Source organism: Miscanthus floridulus, chromosome 5 (genome assembly GCF_019320115.1).
Source record: "Miscanthus floridulus cultivar M001 chromosome 5, ASM1932011v1, whole genome shotgun sequence".
NCBI classification, from domain to species: domain Eukaryota; kingdom Viridiplantae; phylum Streptophyta; class Magnoliopsida; order Poales; family Poaceae; genus Miscanthus; species Miscanthus floridulus.
The window spans coordinates 26093741-26114134 of NC_089584.1; the positions used below are offsets into that span (position 1 = coordinate 26093741).

Consider the following 20394-nt stretch of genomic DNA (forward strand, 5'->3'; position numbering starts at 1 on the left):
TCAAATGTTTCTAAATCAACTCCTCGCCCACCAAAAAGAGAGAGAGATGCTACATCAATTCAATAAGTAAAGATTGCTGTTATTCCCTTCGTAAGATTTTCAGGTCACATAGCGCTTCCCAATTCCAATGGACGAGCTCATCTATGTTTTCTAATTTTTATCATTAGTAAATAAATTAATAATTATCAGTATGTTATATTATTACTTAGTAATTATAATGACAAGATTAGTTTTGATGTGTTAATATAGTGACTAATATTGTTTTGTGTGCCGATTAGGATAGTACCGGTGCTAATTAACATATTTTATGTTTAATTAGTGATTATCATGACAAGATTAGTGTTTATTCTATTCTGAATTGTAAGTCATTCTAGCTGTTTTTAGGCTCATAGCTTTTCGTATGCATCTAGACATATATCATATCTAGGTACATAGCTAAAGCTATATACATAGAAAAGCTAGAAAGAGTAGTGTATAATTAGTTATCGTTATTTTTAATTAATATAATTAGTCAACTATTCACTTCTCATCCATCCAACAAAAAATAAAAGCTTGTCTTATCTATCTAGCCAAACAGGAAGTATTGATGAGCTCATCCTGAATCTATGGATGGTCAAATCCCATCAAACTTTGACCAAACCAAACTCACAAAATCTCGTCTTGCGCAGCATCAAATGGGGTGATTTATCACTTATCTTTAGTTCTTTACCTTGTCATACTTCACTTCACACTTTACATATACAATGCAAACATGTACACCAAAACAGGTCACTGTGCCTCCCCAAATGAAACTCTTTTGGTTGGCCACGACAAACAAACTGACTATCGGACCAATCATTCAGCATGCTATAACTAAAGATTTACTTATACATTCATACAATCATACAAGATGTATTGATTAATTTGTTCAAAACGACAATTGTTACTGTCTAGCCATAGCAGCCATAATCACAATGATCACGTTCTCTCTTCCCTGCCTAATCTCCACATTGTGACTTGAACGGACGCTCAATGATCTTCGATGGCCTTTCCCCCAGAATAGGAATGGGCATCATGTGCAAGTGTCTGAGACATTTTTCAAGAATCAACAAGTTAATAGTAAAACAAAAATAGCGATCATGAGTTTACAATAATATATATGATAATATGCAATCAATGCTCATTTATGTTGATTTCAATTTCAAACAAAACACAAATAAACCATTAATACTATACTTCATATTGTCGCAAAAAATTACTACACTTCATATTGATGTAGTATATACTAGTGGCTAGTAGCTTAGTCGGAACACCCTCCTTGGTCACTCTCCATCACCGTTCTCCTTGCTCGCTCTCCACCATTCTCCTCGCTCGCTCTCCATCATTTACTCTTCTTGCTCTTTTATGTATGCTTGCATCACTCTCTTTTCTTCTACCTCTACTTGGATGATTGATAACTGTAAGGTCACCACCCTAATGGAAAAATATGGCCACAATATTCCTCCTACCCGCATAGCATGTCTTAGTAGCTTAGTCAGAACACCCTCCTTGCTCACTCTCCATCACCGTTCTCCTTGCTCATTCTCCATCATTTACTCTTCTTGCTCTCTTATGTATGCTTGCATCACTCTTTTCTTCTACCTCTACTTGGATGATTGATAACTGTAAAGTCACCACCCTAATGGAAAAATATGGCCACAATATTCGTCCTACTGGCATAGCATGTCTTATATTCTTTTCACAAGCTCCAAGGTAGCTGCCTATCCACAAGCAGCATCTTCTATTGCTCTAATTAGTCTTCAGTCATTGTAAAGAAAATTGACATTCTTGAATCTAAACCAATAAACATGACAATAGCAAAATGCCAAAGGTAACAGCACAGCAGATAGTATGGAGCTGTGTATTTACCTGTTCTTGAGATTGGAAATACATGAATGGAGTATAGTGTAGAAAATTTGAAACCCTTGATGTGTATATATCAGCATATCTACAGCAAATGCAAAATTAGTTGCATTCAGTTTGGAGTCCATACGACATTTTTCCTCACTGTCAAAAAAAATTATAGCCACTCACTTTTCAATTTGCCTGGTCAGATGACTCTTATCCCATAGGCCAGCACGTGACAACCAACCCCATCTTAAGAGGAAAAAGAAAAACATACTTGCTTAGCTTACTTTTCTAACAATTAAAGAGATAAATACCATGAAATTTATGAACAAGACCGATAAATTGATTACAGGGAAGTTAAAATCATATGAATTGGAAATCAGAAGCAGAAATAGGTGCAATGACGTTTCAAAGCAGTTATTTATGTAAGAAATATATGGGATAATAGATCTGAACACCCAGATTTGAAGGATTTCCCAAATTCGCTACAAGAATAAGAATTTACATAGTGATTGATGTACCTTTTATTGAAAAGTTCTCCATCTGCTTCTAGCATTGGCCCAATCTTTTCATCTAATCTTTGCATAACAATGAGCAACTTTTGCATACTTACCGTAAGCTCCTGGTCATCCATACAAGTTGCAGCAAGCGTCTGAAAAAAATGTATATCAGTGCAAGCATCTCGAGAACTTAACAAAATCCCTGAGTCCTAGAAACTAAGCCAAAATCACCAGATTATCTTAATTTTTGGTTAAGATGTATAAAAATTCATACATGACAGCAGTGCACTGCTGAAAGTAATACAAATGTTAAAGTTTCAAACATCTGAAAAGGACATTCAACATGCTGGAGCTCACTAAAGCATCAGGCTTCACTCTAGTACCTGTGCAGGACGTGAATTAGAGCGCCTCTGCAGAGCCAGGCGAAGCTGGTTAAAAAGATCCCCCACACTTTCTTTTTGTTGTATAAGTGTAACAAGCTTTTCTTTCTGATCATGGCTTTTGACCAGTGCATCAAACTGCAAACACAGAAGAGGAAATTGGTCAACAAGAGGCTACAACTCGATTGGCTACATAGCACCGACAGCATAACAAATTGTGGCCTATCTTGCTTCCACATTAATTCAGAATCAACAGATGCATATACTTGATAATGGTCAGTATAAGTGTGTCATCAGCATCTTGGAATTAAGGTGCAGTTTGGTTGATGCAGTGATAACGTAAATGTAAATGGTAACAGATCACACTGTAATCAGTGATGGAATGGGCGATCCCATTGATTGTTTGGTTTCCCCATGTAATGTATCTGTTACCATGTGGAAGAAAAACAATTTGAATGAACCTTCCTGAAACTCATGGTGAAAGCAGGAAGCTAGCACCTAGGAGGGATGGAAGCGGGAAGATGGAACGGGCGGAGTCATCATCTTCCTTAGCACCGTCAGTTTTTTTTTCTTTTGTAATCAGAACCTGTAGCGTTATCTGTTTATGGTCAAAAGGGATCGTGATTGAATAGGACTGGTATCCTATACTGTGGAAATGGATTTACGGATTTCATGAAATAAACAAATGTAAGGGAATCTTATCGCATGTCATACAAGAAGGGATCGAGTTCGGAACGATGATATACGTGATAGATTAGAGGTAGCACCAATTGAAGAAAAGCTTGTCCAACACCGGTTGAGATGGTTTGGACATGTCCAACGGAGACCTCCAGAGGCACCGGTGCGTAGTGGAATCCTAAGCCAGGATAGTAACGTGAAGAGAGACAGAGGAAGACCGAAGTTGACTTGGGTAGAGGCAATAAAAGGAGACTTGAAAGGATGGAATATACCCAAAGACTTAGCCTTAGATAGGAGTGCTTGGAAGACAGCTATTCACGTGCCTGAACCTTGATTGCTTCTGCTGGGTTTCAACTCTAGCCTACCCCAGCTTGTTTGGGACTTAAAGGCTTTGTTGTTGTTGTTGTTGTTGTTGAAGGGAATCTTATCGCAGCATGATCTGATAACGCCCAAAAATCACTGAACAAACAGCAACTAAATGGTATAAATGGTGCAGGCTGCTTCATGTAGTTATACCATCATATCACCAGTAGACAGTTTTATGCTTATGCAAGTAGTTTTTCTTCCGACGCGCAGAAGAGCCGGGTGCCATTTCATTACAACAACAACAACAATAACAAAGCCTTTAAGTCTCAAACAAGTTGGGGTAGGCTAGAGTTGAAACCCAGCAAAAGCAGTCAAGGTTCAGGCACGTGAATAGCTGTCTTCCAAGCACTCCTATCTGATGGATAAGTCACTGGCTGCTGTGGTCTTTGTAGGGCTATGCTGGTCACATGGTCTGTTTTTTAGGACAGCATAGGACAGCATCTTAGACTAGAGGACAGCATCTAGGACAGCATCTTAGCATCTAAGACAACATCTTAGACTAGCATCTTGGCATATGTTTGGCTGGCTAGCAGCCTATAAATATGTATCCCCAACCCCTTGGGTTGGTATGGCATTGAGAAATAAACCAGAAAATTGTCCCAACTCCTAATGTCATTCTCTCTCGATGAGAGTAAGAATTCTGCTACTACCAAGAGTGAGAATTCAGTAACTAACAACTGATATCGAAGACGTACTATCCTGTAGCCTGAGTATCTCCTGCTCCTCTCCTCTCCCAGCCACACAACAGCCCCAGCTGCGAGTAGCAGCTCCGGCCACTCCTGCTCACTCCTCCCCCGCGCGTCTAAAGCAGCCCTCTCCCCACGCAGCAGCCCCCCGGTAGCGCGTCATGTCAGCAGGGCTGTCTCAGCGCTCAGTCGCCTCGAGCACGCGGCGTCGGCAGGAGGCCGAACTTGCCGCGGCAAAGGAACTCGAGCGAGCGGCGGCAGAGACCGCTGCGGCGGCGGCAAGGGCGTCGAGGCTGGCAGCGGCGGAGCTGGCAGCAGCCAGAGCAGCGGCGAATGTAGCGCGTGCGACGGCAGCGGAGGTCGAGGCTCTGCGCGGCAGCATCGGCAGCTCCATTTCCGCTGATGACACCGCCGATGCGGACCTTGAGCTGCTAGAGAGGGAGGCAGCGCGAGCGCGGGCGGCGCAGTGGGCAGCCGCGTACGCCCACGAGCGTGGCGGCAGCCCAGACAGGCGCGGACGCGCTAGCGGCGCTCCTGGGGCAGCCGCGCACGCCCACGAGCGCAGCGGCAGCCTAGACAGGCGCGGACGCGCCGGCGGCGCTCCTAAAGGAGGCGTGCACGGCGGCGGCACTCCTGGAGGAGGCGCGCACGGCAACGGTGGCGGACGGGTCGATGGAGAGCGCGGCCTTCACAGGCAGCGTGGCTCTCTCCCTAGATCGGTACCGTGGTTACCACGGGCTCCAGGCTGTTGTCAGGGACGTCAGTCTCGGCGGTGGGTGGCCTACCCTCACCAAGACCAACTACGTCGAGTGGGCTACGGTGATGAGGGTAAAGCTCCAGGTGCGGCACATGTGGGAGGCAGTCCGATACGGCGATGTCGACTACGACCTAGATCGACGGGCGCTGGATGCCCTCATCGCTGCAGTCCCGCCTGAGATGCAGTTCTCGCTTACCAAGCGGACTGCAAAGGAGGCTTGGGACGCCATCGCTGCGGCACGCATCGGCAACGACCGCGCCCGCAAGTCCACACTGCAGGCACTTCGCAAGAAGTGGGAGAACCTGGCCTTCAAGCCAGGTGAGGACGTTGATGACTTTGCTCTCCGTCTCAACACTCTGTTGCAGAAGATGGTGCAGTTCGGCGATGACACCTACGGCGAGGAGAGAGCTGTCGAAAAGCTCTTTCGCTGCGTCCCCGAGAAGTACAAGCAGATGGCTCGCTCGATCGAGTCCCTGTTGGATCTCTCCACGATGTCGATCGAGGAGGCGATAGGTCGCCTCAAGGTCGTCGACAGCGATGAGCCACAGTCACTCTCGGGGCCCATCACCACTGGCGGGAAGCTCCTTCTCACTGGGGAGCAGTGGCTTGCCAGCCAAGGTGACCGAAAGAAGGGGGAGCCTTCTTCCGCGACAGGCGGTTGCAAGCGTGGTAAGCCACGCGGAGACGCCCAGGCCGGGGCGCGAGGACGTGCTGAGGGTGATGCCCGCGGAGGCGCCTAGGGCGGCGCCGCCGGCAGGCACAAGCCGGCACGAGACGACGCCTGCCGCAACTGCGGCCAGCTTGGCCATTGGGCCAAGGACTGCCGACAGCCACGGCGCGGCTAGGCCCACGTCGCACCGGCGGAGGAGTCGGCTCTGTTCATGGCACATGCAAGCATCGAGCTACCTCCAGTGACACCGACCGCAGCGGCCCTCCTCCACCTTGACGAGCCAAAAGCACACGCCCTCCTCGGCGACAGCTCCGGCAACGACAAGACTGACGGGTGGTGCCTCGACACCGGCGCCACCCATCACATGACCGGTCGACGGGAGTTCTTCACCGAGCTTGACTCTAGCGTCCGAGGCTCCGTCAAGTTTGGGGATGCCTCCGGCGTGGAGATCAAGGGCGTCGGCTCCGTCATCTTCACCGCCGTGTCTGGTGAGCACAGGCTGCTCACCGGAGTCTACTACATCCCCGCGTTAAGGCATCAGCTTGGGACAGCTGGATGAGAACGGTTCGCGTGTGGTGGTTGAGGATGAAGTCATGAGGATTTGGGATCGCCGTCGTCGCCTTCTTGCCAAGGTATCTAGAAGCGCAAATCGACTCTACGTCCTTAACGTGCAGGTGGCACAACCCCTCTGTCTCGCTGCTCGTCGGGACGACGAGGCGTGGCAGTGGCACGAGCGTTTCGGGCACCTTCACTTCGAGGCCCTGAAGCAGCTCAGTGCCACGGAGATGGTGCGAGGCCTGCCGTGCCTCGACCATGTGGAGCAGCTCTGTGACGTCTGCGTGTTGACGAAGCAGAGGTGACTCCCCTTTCCCCAGCGGGCGAGCTTTCGAGCCAAGGAGAGGCTCGAGCTTGTGCACGGGGACTTGTGTGGCCCGGTGACACCGGCCACACCGGGAGGACGACGCTACTTCCCGCTGCTCGTCGACGACCTCTCCCGCTACATGTGGGTGATGGTCCTCGGCAGCAAGGGAGAGGCTGCGGACGCCATCAGGCGCGCGCAGGCTGCTGCGGAGGCGGAGTGCGGCCGCAAGCTGCGCGTGCTGCGCACCGACAACGGCGACTGAATTCGCGTCATACTACGCTGATGAGGGCATTCAGCGCCACTACTACGCGCCGTACAGCCCGCAGCAGAACGGCGTCGTCGAGCGGGGCAACTAGACGGTTGTGGGGATGGCTTGGGCCCTTCTCAAGCACAGGGGGATGTCGGCTATCTTCTGGGGAGAGGCGGTGGTGTCGGCCGTCTACATCCTCAACCGCTCGCCTACCAAGGCGCTCGACGGCAGGACGCCGTACGAGGCTTGGCATGGGCGCAAGCCGACGGTCTCCCACTTGCGGGTCTTCGGCTGCCTCGCGTTTGCCAAGGAGCTTGGCCACATCAGCAAGCTCGACGACAGGAGCACTCCAGGAGTGTTCATCGGCTACGCGGAGGGCTCGAAGGCCTACCGCATCCTCGACCCAAAGACACAGCGTGTGCGCACGGCGCGCGACGTTGTGTTCGACGAAGGGCGAGGATGGGCGTGGGACAAGACGGTGGACGACGGCTCGGCTCCGACGTACGACGACTTCACTGTCGAGTACGCCCACTTCGAGGGAGCTGGGGGAGTAGGCAGCTCTTCTTCGACGAGCGCGTCTACCCCAGTCCCCGAGCCTCCACCGACCCCGGCGCCTGCTACTCCGACAGCACCACACTCCAGCCAGGACCTCAGCTGCGATGAGTCCTTCGCCGGCTCCACCACAGCCGGCAACGCCACGCACTCCAGCACCGACAGGCACCTCTCCGGGCACGTCTACTCCAACACCAGCTCGTGTCGAGCACAGCCCGGTTGAGCTCGCTACTCCGCTCTCTCACGACGAGGAGCGCATCGACGCGTACCACGACGGCGAGCCGTTGCGGTACCGTACGATGGAGAACCTTCTCGGCGACCAGCCGGTGCCGGGACTCGTGCCTCACGACCTGGACCTGGAGGCGCAGTTGCACCTTGCATGTGATGACGGCGAGCCTCGGTCGTTCGCAGAGGCCGAGAGACACGCGGCATGGCGCGCCGCGATGCAGTTGGAGATGGATGCGGTCGAGAAGAACCGCACCTGGGAGCTTGCTGACCTTCCTCATGGTCACCGCGCGATCACCCTTAAGTGGGTGTACAAGCTGAAGAGGGATGAAGCCGGCGCCATCGTCAAGCACAAGGCTCGCTTGGTGGCACGAGGTTTCGTGCAGCAGGAGGGGGTCGACTTCGACGACGCCTTCGCTCCCATGGCACGGATGGAGTCCGTGCAACTCCTTGCGCTAGCTGCCCAGGAGGGTTGGCGTGTTCATCACATGGACGTCAAGTCGGCGTTCCCTAACGGCGCCTTGAAGGAGAAGGTCTACGTGCACCAGCCGCCGGGATTCGCGATCCCCGGCAAGGAGGGCAAGGTGCTCCGCCTGCGCAAGGCCCTCTATGGCTTGCGGCAGGCACCGAGGGCGTGGAATGCCAAGTTGGATTCCACGCTAAAGGGGATGGGCTTCGAGCAAAGCCCGCACGAGGCGGCCATCTACCGACGGGGCAGTGGAGGTAATGCTCTGCTGGTGGGTGTCTACGTTGACGACTTGTGATCACCGGCACCAAGGATGCGGAGGTGGCGGCATTCAAGGAAGAGATGAAGGCCACCTTCCAGATGAGTGACCTGGGGCCTCTCTCCTTCTACCTGGGAATCGAGGTGCACCAGGATGACTCCGGGATCACGCTTCAACAGACCGCCTACGCCAAGCGCGTCGTTGAGCTAGCTGGGCTCACCGACTGCAACCCAGCTCTCGCTCCGATGGAGGAGAGGCTGAAGCTGAGCCGCGACAGCACGACGGAGGAAGTGGACGCTACGCAGTACCGGCGTCTTGTGGGGAGCCTTCGGTACCTCGCCCACACACGGCCGGACTTGGCATTCTCCGTCGGCTACGTTAGTCGGTTCATGCAGCGACCGACGACGGAGCACCAGCAGGTTGTGAAGAGGATCATCCGCCACGTTGCGGGGACTCTCGACCACGGCCTCTACTACCCTAGGTGCCCTGGGGCGGCACACTTCGTCGGGTACAGCGACAGCGACCACGCCGGCGACATCAACACGAGCAAGAGCACGAGCGGGATCCTCTTCTTCCTCGGCAAGTGCCTCGTTGGCCCTGTCCAGCTGCGAGGCCGAGTACATAGCGGCCTCCACCGCTTCGACTCAGGCGCTCTGGCTCGCTCGATTGCTTGGTGATCTCCTCGGCAGAGACACTAGAGCGGTAGAGCTCAGGGTAGACAGCAAGCCCGCTCTGGCCCTGGCAAAGAACCCCGTTTTCCATGAACGGAGTAAGCACATTCGGGTGAGGTACCACTTCATCCGAGGCTGCTTGGAGGACAGGAGCATCAAGGCGAGCTACATCAATACCAAGGACCAGCTTGCGGACCTGCTCACCAAGCCCCTTGGGAGGATCAAGTTCCTTGAGCTCTGCTCCAGGACCGGGATGGTTCAACTTTCCCACAAGACGACGCGCAATACTTAGGGGAAGAATGATGAATAAGTCTTGCTGCTGTGGTCTTTGTGGGGCTGTTGTGGTCTTTGTGGGGCTGTGCTGGTCACATGGTCTTTGTGGCTGCATGATCTATTTTTTAGATAGCATAGGACATCTTAGACTAGAGGACATCTTAGACTAGCATGTAGAGGACAGCATCTTAGCATCTAGGACAGCATCTTAGCATCTTGGCATATGCTTGGCTGGCTAGCAGCCTATAAATATGTATCCCCAACCCCTCGGGTTGGTATGGCATTGAGAAATAAACCAGAAAATTGTCCCAACTCCTAGTGTCATCCTCTCTCGATGAGAGTAAGAATTCTGCTACTACCAAGAGTGAGAATTCAGCGACTAACACTATCTAAGGCTAAGTCTTTGGGTATATTCCATCCTTTCAAGTCTCCTTTTATTGCCTCTATCCAAGTCAACTTCGGTCTTCCTCTGCCTCTCTTCACGTTACTATCCAGGCTTAGGATTCCACTACGCACCGATGCCTCTGGAGGTCTACGTTGGACATGTCCAAATCATCTCAACCGGTGTTGGACAAGCTTTTCTTCAATTGGTGCTACCCCTAATCTATCACGTATATCATCATTCCGAACTCGATCCCTTCTTGTACGACCGCAAATCCAACGCAACATACGCATTTCCGCGACACTTATCTGTTGAACATGTCGTCTTTTTGTAGGCCAACATTCTGCACCATACAACATAGCAGGTCTAATCGCCGTCCTATAAAACTTGCCTTTTAGCTTCTGTGGTACTCTTTTGTCACATAGGACACCAGATGCTTGTCGCTACTTCATCCACCCTGCTTTGATTTTATGGCTAACATCTTCATCAATATCTCCGTCTCTCTGTAGCATTGATCCTAAATATCAAAATGTATCCTTCCTAGGCACTACTTGACCTTCCAAACTAATATCTTTCTCCTCCTGAGTAGTAGTTCCGAAGTCACATCTCATATACTCAGTTTTAGTTCTACTGAGTTTAAAACCTTTGGACTCCAAAGTCTCCCGCCATAACTCCAGTTTCTGATTCAATCCTGTCCGGCTTTCATCAACTAGCACTACATCGTCCGCGAAAAGCATACACCACGGGATGTCCCCTTGTATGTCCCTTGTGACCTCATCCATCACTAAGGCAAACAAATAAGGGCTTAAAGCTGACCCTTGATGTAGTTCTATCCTAATCGGGAAGTCATCCGTGTCTCCATCAATTGTTTGAACTCTAGTCACAACATTGTTGTACATGTCCTTAATGAGCCCGACGTACTTCGTTGGGACTTTATGTTTGTCCAAAGCCCACCACATAACATTCCTTGATATTTTATCATAAGCCTTCTCCAAGTCAATAAAAACCATATGTAGGTCCTTCTTCTCTCTATATCGCTCCATAACTTGTATTATTAAGAAAATGGCTTCCATGGTTGACCTTCTGGGCATGAAACCAAATTGGTTCATAGAGACTCGCGTTATTGCTCTCAAGCGATGCTCGATAACTCTCTCCCATAGCTTCATAGTATGGCTCATCAACTTAATTCCCCGGTAATTAGTACAACTTTGAATATCCCCTTTATTCTTGTAGATCGGTACCAATATACTTCTCCTCCACTCATTAGGCATCTTGTTCGATCGAAAAATATGGTTGAACAGCTTGGTTAGCCATACTATAGCTATGTCCCCGAGGCATCTCCACACCTCAATTGGGATACCATCCGATCCCATCGTCTTACCTCCTTTCATCCTTTTCAACGCTTCTCTGACCTCAGATTCTTGAATTCTCCGTACAAAGCGCCTATTGGTGTCATCAAAAGAGTCATCCAATTGAAAGGTTGTGTCCGTATTCTCACCATTGAACAATTTGTCAAAATACTTTTGCCATCGATGTCGGATCTCATCCTCCTTCACCAAGAGATGCTCCCTTTCATCCTTAATGCACTTAACTTGGTTGAAGTCCCTTGTCTTTCTCTCACGAACCCTAGCCATCCTATAAATGTCCTTCTCTCCTTCCTTCGTACTCAAACGTCGGTAAAGATCCTCGTACGCTCTACCCTTTGCCACACTTACAGCTCGCTTTGCAGTCTTCTTTGCCACCTTGTACTTCTCTATATTGTCCACACTCCTGTCATGGTACAAGCGTCTATAGCATTCTTTCTTCTCCTTAATAGCCCTTTGGACTTCCTCGTTCCACCACAAGTATCTTTAGCCCCGCCTCCACTTCCTTTGATTACTCCACACACCTCTGAGGCCACCTTCCGAATGTTGGTTGCCATCTTCTTCCACATGTTGTTTATGTCCTCTTCTTCCTTCCGAAAGCCCTCTTTGATAACCCTTTCCCTGAATACCTCTGACGTCTCCCCTTTCAGTTTCCACCACATTGTTCTTTCAATCTTAGCTTGTTTATCCCTACGGGCACGCACCTGAAAACAAAAGTCTGCCACCAAAAGCTTATGTTGAGAAACAACACACTCCCCTGGTATCACCTTGCAACCCAAGCATGCTCGTTTGTCCTTTCTTCTTGTGAGGATAAAGTCAATCTGGCTAGAGTGTTGTCTGCTACTGAAGGTCATTAGATGAGATTCTCTTTTCCTAAAGAAAGTGTTGGCTATCATCAGGTCGAAAGCTACCGCGAAGTCCAGAACTTCCTCCCCCTCCTGATTCCTACTACCATACCCAAAACCTCCGTGAACTGCCTCGAAACCTGCGCTTGTAGTACCTACATGTCCATTAAGATCTCCTATAAAAAGCTTCTCACTACTAGGTACAGCTCTAATCAGGCCATCTAAGTCTTCCTAGAACTGTCTCTTAGCACTCTCATCGAGGCCTACTTGGGGGGCCATACGCACTAATTACGTTCAAGACCATATCACCAATGACAAGCTTAACTAAGATAATCCTATCTCCTTGCCTTCTCACTCCCACCACACTATTCTTGAGGCTCTTATCAATCAAAACTCCTACTCCATTTCTATTCGCAACTGTCCCTGTGTACCAAAGCTTGAAACTTGTATTGTCCACCTCCTTCGCCTTCTGACCCTTCCATTTAGTCTCTTGAACGCATAATATATTTACATGCCTCCTAGTTGCGGTATCAACTAATTCTCTTAGCTTACCTGAAAGCGACCCTACATTCCAACTACCTAAACAGATCCTAGTTGGTTCGACTAGCTTCCTTACCCTTCGCACCCGTCGACTCAGATGTGAAGACCCTTGCTCATTTTTCACTACACCCGGGCGCCGATGTAGCGCGCCACTAAGGATGCGACGACCCGATCCTTGCTCATTTGACACCGTGCCCAGATCGCGACACGGCGCGTCACGGGGGTGACGACCCGGCCCTTGCTCATTTAACACCATACCCGGGTTCCGATATGGCGCGTCGCTAAGAGGGTTACGCCTCAACGGTTTTCTTTTAGGTTTCATCTCCATTAGAATGGCTAGATTTAACGTTGGCTCGCCACGCCTATCACAACCCTCCTCTACCAGGGCTTGGGACCTGCTATGTTGAGACAACATAGGCTGGTGCCATTTCATTAAATAGGAAAAAAAGGTACAAAGAAAAAACACTCAAAGATGATGCCCTAACCTCAAAGGCCACCACAAGTCTACAATGGCGGAATGTAAAATAAACGCACCACGGACAACAGAAAGATGGCCACATCACATCACTACAGCACACAGTTAGAACCAGGGAGGGAGGACTATATTAGCCCCAAGACCATGTTCCTAAGATCCCTAGTCCCAGCAGCACACCGGACAGTTCCTTCTTCAATCACCGTCCTAACCACCATATCATAGGAGTGGCATTGTTAAAAATGCAGTGTTATGATGCTTCCACGGCTCCCAAGCAGCAAGGACAATAAGAGCATATAGGCACCAACTAAACTAAAACTGATCCAAGAAGTCACCCCATATGAAATTACAAGGCAAGGCAAATCTAAGAGTCCTGATGCAGTTACTCAAAATGAAATGAATTAAAGATCTTTTTGTCCAAAAATTCCTTTTAAGAAATTGGAAATGCAATGTGAGATGGAAAAATACTAGACAGAATCAATAAATGTTCAAGAGAAAGTTTCATCCTGCTAGTTGGAAATAAAAATGCTACTGTAATGCCTAATGATCTACACATTGTCATTATTTTTTTAATTAGTGAGAGAAGGTAAGCAAACTAACCTCATCTTCTAGTTCTCTGCAGATTAATGCTGTCCTCCATCGTAAATGAACTTTTGACTGGCTTACATCTGTGTAAATATGGTCCCCAACATATAATATCTCATCCCCATGAATGTCTAGTGATTTCTCAACCATCTGAGCACTACCACCAGAATATAAGCCACCTAAATACCCATTTTCATAAAAGGGGTAGCAAGTCAGTCACAAAACTGGCAGTGGATAATAGACAAGAGCATATCGAAGAAAGAAACTAGGTTGCAGGATCTAGTCTAGTGACATAAGCAATCAAGCATAAAAGTTGGAGTAGCTCTCTTGTTTTATTCCCCAATCCAAACTCTCCCTTCTCCATTTCAGAATAAAAATGAAAAAAAAAAATCATATCTGCACTAAAGAAAGAGAAGATCCAAGCACCAAAATGGGAAAATAACATGGTGCCTGCACATCAGAACACCCAACTTCTGCACAACAAAGACCAACATGTGGTTCTGCTGTTGATAAGCAATGATGTTACAACTTTCGCTAAAAAAAGGAACAAGTCCACTTTTTGGCCCCTCAACTCTTGAGTTTGTCTAATTTTGACCCCACCTGCAAAACCATACAACTTTCGCTAAAAAAAGGAACAAGTCCACTTTTTGGCCCCTCAACTCTTGAGTTTGTCTAATTTTGACCCCACCTGCAAAACCAGGTAATCTTGGCACCTCAACTACCAATACCGTTCAATTTTGGCCCCTCAGCCTAGTTTTGGTAGTTTTCCGGTAACTCGGACCCAGCATGGGCCCACATGTAAGACACTCCATCTTTCTCTCTCTCTCTCCCTCCTTTTCTCACCACCATTGTCCCCATCTCCTTCCCTCCTCTGTCTATCTGCCACTGCCGCCTCTCTCCCACTCCACCGTCCACCTCCTCTTTATCTTCTCCACCAGTCCTCCATCGCAGCCTCCTCCTTCCCTCATCCAGCGCACAGCGAGATTGCCCTCACAGCTGTCCCCACGTCCGATGGTGCTCCATGGCATGGGGGTGCCCTTTCCCTCTGTTGGCCACCCAGAGCATGCAGGCCATGGGTGGAAACTTGAATTGGCGTAGCCAGGGGCTGCATCGAGCTCGGCCATGGCACGTCTCCTCTGTCTCTCCATCTCTCTGGTGATGAGCAAGGGACAGTCTGTGGCAGCACACAGGTACGAGGCGGCAGGGTGGTCTGCACACAGCAGAGGTGAGTGCAGCAGCGCAAAAGCAAGCACTCTGGACATAGCTATGGGAAGTGGCGTTGGGAGAGAGGGAGGTGGGGAGGGAGAGATGGAGCATATGACAGGTGGGCCCAAGCTAATTGAAAACCATCACAACCAGACCGAGGGGTAAAAACTGAACAGCATTGAAAGTTGAGGTGCCAAATTTACTAGTTTTGTAGTTTGGGGTTAAAAATAGACAAACATAACAGTTGAGGAGCCAAAAATGGAGTTGTTCCCAAAAAATATGATGTCGGAACTATAAATCATCTTAATTAGATAGGGGAGCTACCATGAAAGAATGCCCCCCTCCTTAATTATTTTTTTCCTTTAAGTTTCATTTTTGGTTTCCGTTCATTGAGTTTTGAAGAAAAATGAACATAATGCTACAGCATAATACATATTCACAGTTTGAAACGAAACATGTTCCTTCACAGTGACAGAAAGAGAATTATTGGAGGTTCTATGAGTTACTGTTCACAACAGTAATGGCGCGAAGAATTTGACCTGACTTTACTTTAAAACAGGGGCGCATCAGTCCATCATCTGTTACAACCTCATATAATGGATGTGAAAGCTGGAAAAACTCTGGCTTCCTTGCGGAGACTATAACCTATAGTAAGAAAGAATCAATGGATATTAATGAAGTTTCCAGTATGTTGTAAGCAATGACTGTTAAACAGTCACTTCTACAAAGCTGGTATAAGGGAGAGAGATAAACTTACCATTTCAAAAAGATCTCTCCATCCCACATCATTAGGAAGAAAGCGATTGAATGCATGATTCATCATTTTGTTTGTATAATGGTAATCTGAATTAGTAATGAGAAGCAACTTTTTTCCAGCCTGATAGATTGGAAAGCCAGCATATCAGTACAATGGTTCTATTACTTTGAATTGATCATATGGCACCATAAGGTGGAACTGTGCTAACCTCTCTTTGATCAAGAAGAGCTAAAGGAAGTTCTGGATCAGGCTCTACAAACCGCTCAGGCTCAGCCATTATTTCTCTCTACATTTCAACCAGCTAAAGAAGTTTTCAGAAAAAAATAATAATAATCATATATCATAATCATATTATGATTAACTGAAGAGTACCTTAAGTTGGCCTTCTACATGTGCTCGAAACAGTGCTTTGGAAACAGCCTGGAAAAAAGGTACACCAAACTTCGTTTATTACATAGCAAAAGTGGACAAGGACAAAAGTTCCACACGTCAGAAGAGACATTGCTTGGTGGGCGGACCTTTTTTTCTTTCTGTTTCTGTATAGACTAATTCTTTTACTTTATTTTTAATATAATATAATAAAAGCAGGTCTCTACGCTGATGTAATTCCTTCAAAGAGACGAAAAGGAAACAGCAGTGCTCATTACATTGTACAGTCCTTTGTAATCCAATGGCCCAAGTTCAGCTGGCACCAATCCCTGATCTAACTTGTCGACCATCTGAAGAAAATAGTAATATCCAGGTTCAGTCCAAACTTGAGAAATGTTTAGTGTGAGAGATCACATGCAAATTCAGAATGTCTACATAATCATTGGAAAAACACTACAACTACTCCCTGAGTGAATCAAAACAGGATTGATTGTGTTGACGTGTATTGATTTGGAATAAATACATTTAGATTTCTGAGCACACATCATGTTTCTTTGATGGGCTCCTAATTGTGATTTATTCTGCCAAGGACAAATCAAAAGCCAATGTATTACCAACTTCTGTTTGATGCTACTCAGACCCCACTACTAACAAACGGAAGGATCATAATCTGGTTGTTAGATCATCAAGAGACATGTCTACACATACATCTATATATTAAATTAATTTCCAAATCAGTGAGGTAAAATATGGCCAAACTCCAAGTCCTTAGAAGTTAGAAGGCAAAGGCGTGGTTATTCAAGGATGAAAGAGCAGAGAACACCAAACTACTAGCAAAAATATTTCAGTTGGCTTGCTTAGCATAGTATCTCATCTGAACTTGTACCATTTCTGCAACTCTTGCCAAGTCTTTAGCTAATCTAGACAAATACTTAGCTTCTGGAAAATATAACTCAGCCACTTGCAAATCAACAGAGAAACCATTAGCTCCCTTGGTATGCTAATGAGAAAGATGGACATGGACTTAAATAGTTGAGATGTCGAGTGACATCATATCACATAAACATTGAAATGACTATATCATATAAAAGGAAGAGGTAAGGAAACCTGCATGAACATGACAGCTTCTGAAACAGAGAAAAGGGTGTTAAGGAACTCCCATCGACTTTCTTTCCGCAGGTCCACCAATTCTCTTCCATATATTTCACTATTCAAAGACATGAATTAGAGTTCTCATCTCTGGAGCCCAGAAACTTTGACGAAATGTGATACCTATACCTCACAGCACGAGTGGAAAGCATCTGGGTACCATGCATGGCCCTCTTAACATAGCCAAATCGATCAGCTTTAACCAAGTTTCCCTTCTCTTTATCAATAACAACAAGACCACTTATGACCTGTGACACAGCAATTGTATCACTACTAGAGGTGATGTATGTGCTTCAAGGTATTATGAAAGAAGTGCACAGCAGGAACTACCAGGTCAGGGTCAAATTTAAGGTCATCTACTGGGAAACCCATGCTCTTGAGGTTGTCCATCCCATAGTCATATGCACGTCCTTCCCAGGCCTGCAGAAATGTTATGTGATTACCATAATACTTGCATTGAGCAAAATTATACTAGCTCCAATCGAAATATAAGCCCTAGGTTTTATCCTATGTCAAACTATTATTTTAACTTTGACCATCAATAGCTAAAATTCATATACATTGACAATATAAGACTGATGTTAGTAGATTCATCATGAAAAAATACTCTCGCAATGTATAACCCTTCATATTTGAATTTGACACAGCATATTTACATAGAAATTAAGTCAGTGTACTAATGTGAATATAGGGATTGGGGGAAATATTTATATCTAAAATCATCTACATTACAACACATTGAAAACTCACAGCAACTAACCCCTGACATGAACTTTATGAACCAAAAATTAAAGGAAAAACAACTTTAATTGGCACTTGAAAATTTAGATCACTCATACGCTATCCTTTGGAGTTACCGGTCAAATCAGCTGAACATATTTACAGAGTTTTCTAAAAGTGCAACCCCTGGTATCAGAAAAGTTTATAGGCGAATCAAGAAAATGGGGCCATGAAGTACCATCACATTGTAATGAATTAATGTATAATCCATATCGTAGCCAACCACACTGATAGATCGAAGATTTAGTGTCCTGGTGCAGAAAATTCCGCGAGGAGAGTGTCTTACTGAAAACGGGGCCTGCATTTTTAGCAAACTGATGTTAGTATTGTTTTCGGAAGGCTGACTGGTTTTGTCATCATGATGATACTCAAACAAGATATGATTGGCAAAGGGGCAACCAAAAATGGAAGTTCAAGAACAAAGTGCTAGAATGTTAGCAGATAGAATATAACTGCAAAATTAATTTTGATTTACAATGAAAATAGTATTAACGAGTTTGATTATAGCTTGTCTTTCAAAAGAACATATGCTTTTGTCTATTCCTCATTTCCTTGGAACGTGTGATCAATGTATTCACTAAAGTTATATTCCACTGAATGTTGGAGCTTTTGTTGCTAGAAAGGCATGTCTCTTGTATCTTAATCATAAAAAAGGGAACGCCTTGTCAAGAACCATCATGCAAAACAAATTTATCAAACCATTTGACAACAGTTATCTTGGGATGCATTTTATAGTAAATCTTTTTTTTTTCTCAAGAACGCGGGAGAGCTGTGTATCTTTGTATTAAGACGAAAGAGGGTCCAGAACCCTTACAACACACACCCACACACCCTTGATTTTTTGCTTGTGAATTTGTGATTACATTAGCGCCCTTTTCTTACAAGCATTTTACAGTAAATCTTAAAATAGTAAAAAAAACATATAGTTTTGTCGAGTCCTTTCCCAACAAAAAAGGCCATAAAACAATTTCAAAGCAATGGATACATCTAACAACTTTGAAAACTGAAAGGTCAATGCAAGAGAAAATTTTCCTTTCACCAATAAGAGAACCCTCATTCGCTTCTGCCAGGAAGAAAAAAGGGCCGTTGATGCTTCACAGGTTTTCGATAACCATCTCTTTTTGGTTTTTGCCATTACTTGATGGTCAAAAATCATAAACCTCAACTGCCACATTAGTTTTTTCGATAAAAATAAAGGTCGTGTATTTGACTGAACATGAGATTGTGAGACCATTGCCACAATTTACTGTCAGGGATCGTGATGACTGCATCCACTACAAGCCAACACTTTGATTCTCACCTGCCAGAAACTATAAATGCCTACAATAGTAGAGGTCACACCAGGCATGAAGAGTAGTGACTTATTCTTACACATGACAACTGGCTCTTAGTCGACTAAATTCTAAACACATGAGTGGTGAAACATCTCTCGCTCGTGGAATTCTAGTGGTAATGACATTTAAAGGAAAAAGGTGCGTAACAGAGTGGAGGTAAAAAAAAATGCTACTACAATTTTATGATGGTAAGGGTATGAGAGGAAGGCCCTTATTCCTTAAGTGGATAGTTATAATCTTTTCTCTAAATTCCACAACATAACACAGTTGTATAGGACTATAGGTTACTGATAACTAAACATGCATTGGTGACAACATCAATGAGTTCTGCACAGGGAACGTGAATAGAAACAGAAGATGCATACCGAGCATCAACAAGGACAAGATAATGCTTAAAAGGATAGAACCTTACTGCAATTCCCAAGTCATGAAGCAATGTTTCAGCTTCTCCAGCTTCTTTCCAAGCTATCTCCTCAATAGGACCATGCAAAGTTGACCTGCCGTTCCCACCTAAAGTTAAGGCAGCTATGAGAAATTACAAAGTTATCATGATCCAATTTTGATGATGTTGCGGTATATTCCAATTAGCCATTAGGAGAGAAGCTGTCTACTTATAACCACGTATAGTGGCCCATGCAATAGTATAGTATCACCCACGAATCAACATCGATTACCCGCATGAACATGAACTCAAAATTAAGGAGATCCAGAGCTCACCAAGCGCCTCGAGGCGCTCCCTCCGCACGTTCAAATCCCCCCTGGTGCTCTCCCCGAGGTAGTCCACCTCCGAGAGCCCCGACGAGGTGACCGAGAAGTAGGACTCCTCCTCGTCCTCGAGCCCGTCCTCCTCGTCCCGCTCCCCCTCCACCGCAACCGGCCTACTGGAGTCGAGCGCGCGGCACCGGAGACAGATGGGAGGGCGGAGGCGGGGGGGAGCTCTGAGCAGGCTTTGTGGCCGCTGTGTATGTACAGAGAACTGCGGAAGCGACGGCCGTGGCGGGGCCCGGAGACAGCGGAGGCGCACGAGCTCGGCGGCGTCCGCCATTGATTATTGCGTGCGCGGCGGCGGCGGCTGTAGCCGTTTGGTGAGGACGATGGACGAGAGCCTGCGCGATGACCGGATGGGGAAGTGAGGAGTGGGGCCGGGTAG

The 20394-nt window shown here is 46.8% G+C and overlaps 1 protein-coding gene and 1 pseudogene across 1 annotated transcript; both read right to left on the reverse strand.

Moving 5' to 3' along the window:
- Positions 1-666: 666 nt before the first annotated feature.
- On the reverse strand, positions 667-20385 carry LOC136451824 (uncharacterized). Its single transcript, XM_066452508.1, has 17 exons — positions 19962-20385; positions 19657-19754; positions 18089-18208; positions 17461-17550; positions 17260-17378; positions 17089-17188; positions 16260-16331; positions 15985-16032; positions 15821-15898; positions 15613-15732; positions 15395-15500; positions 13665-13828; positions 2750-2884; positions 2388-2518; positions 2053-2115; positions 1888-1966; positions 667-1065 (listed from the first exon to the last, which is right to left on the reverse strand). Exons 1-17 carry the CDS (start codon positions 20287-20289, stop codon positions 1009-1011), a joined length of 1908 nt encoding a protein of 635 aa, XP_066308605.1. The 5' UTR covers positions 20290-20385; the 3' UTR covers positions 667-1008.
- On the reverse strand, positions 5049-7018 carry LOC136451174 (uncharacterized; annotated as a pseudogene).
- Positions 20386-20394: the final 9 nt, after the last annotated feature.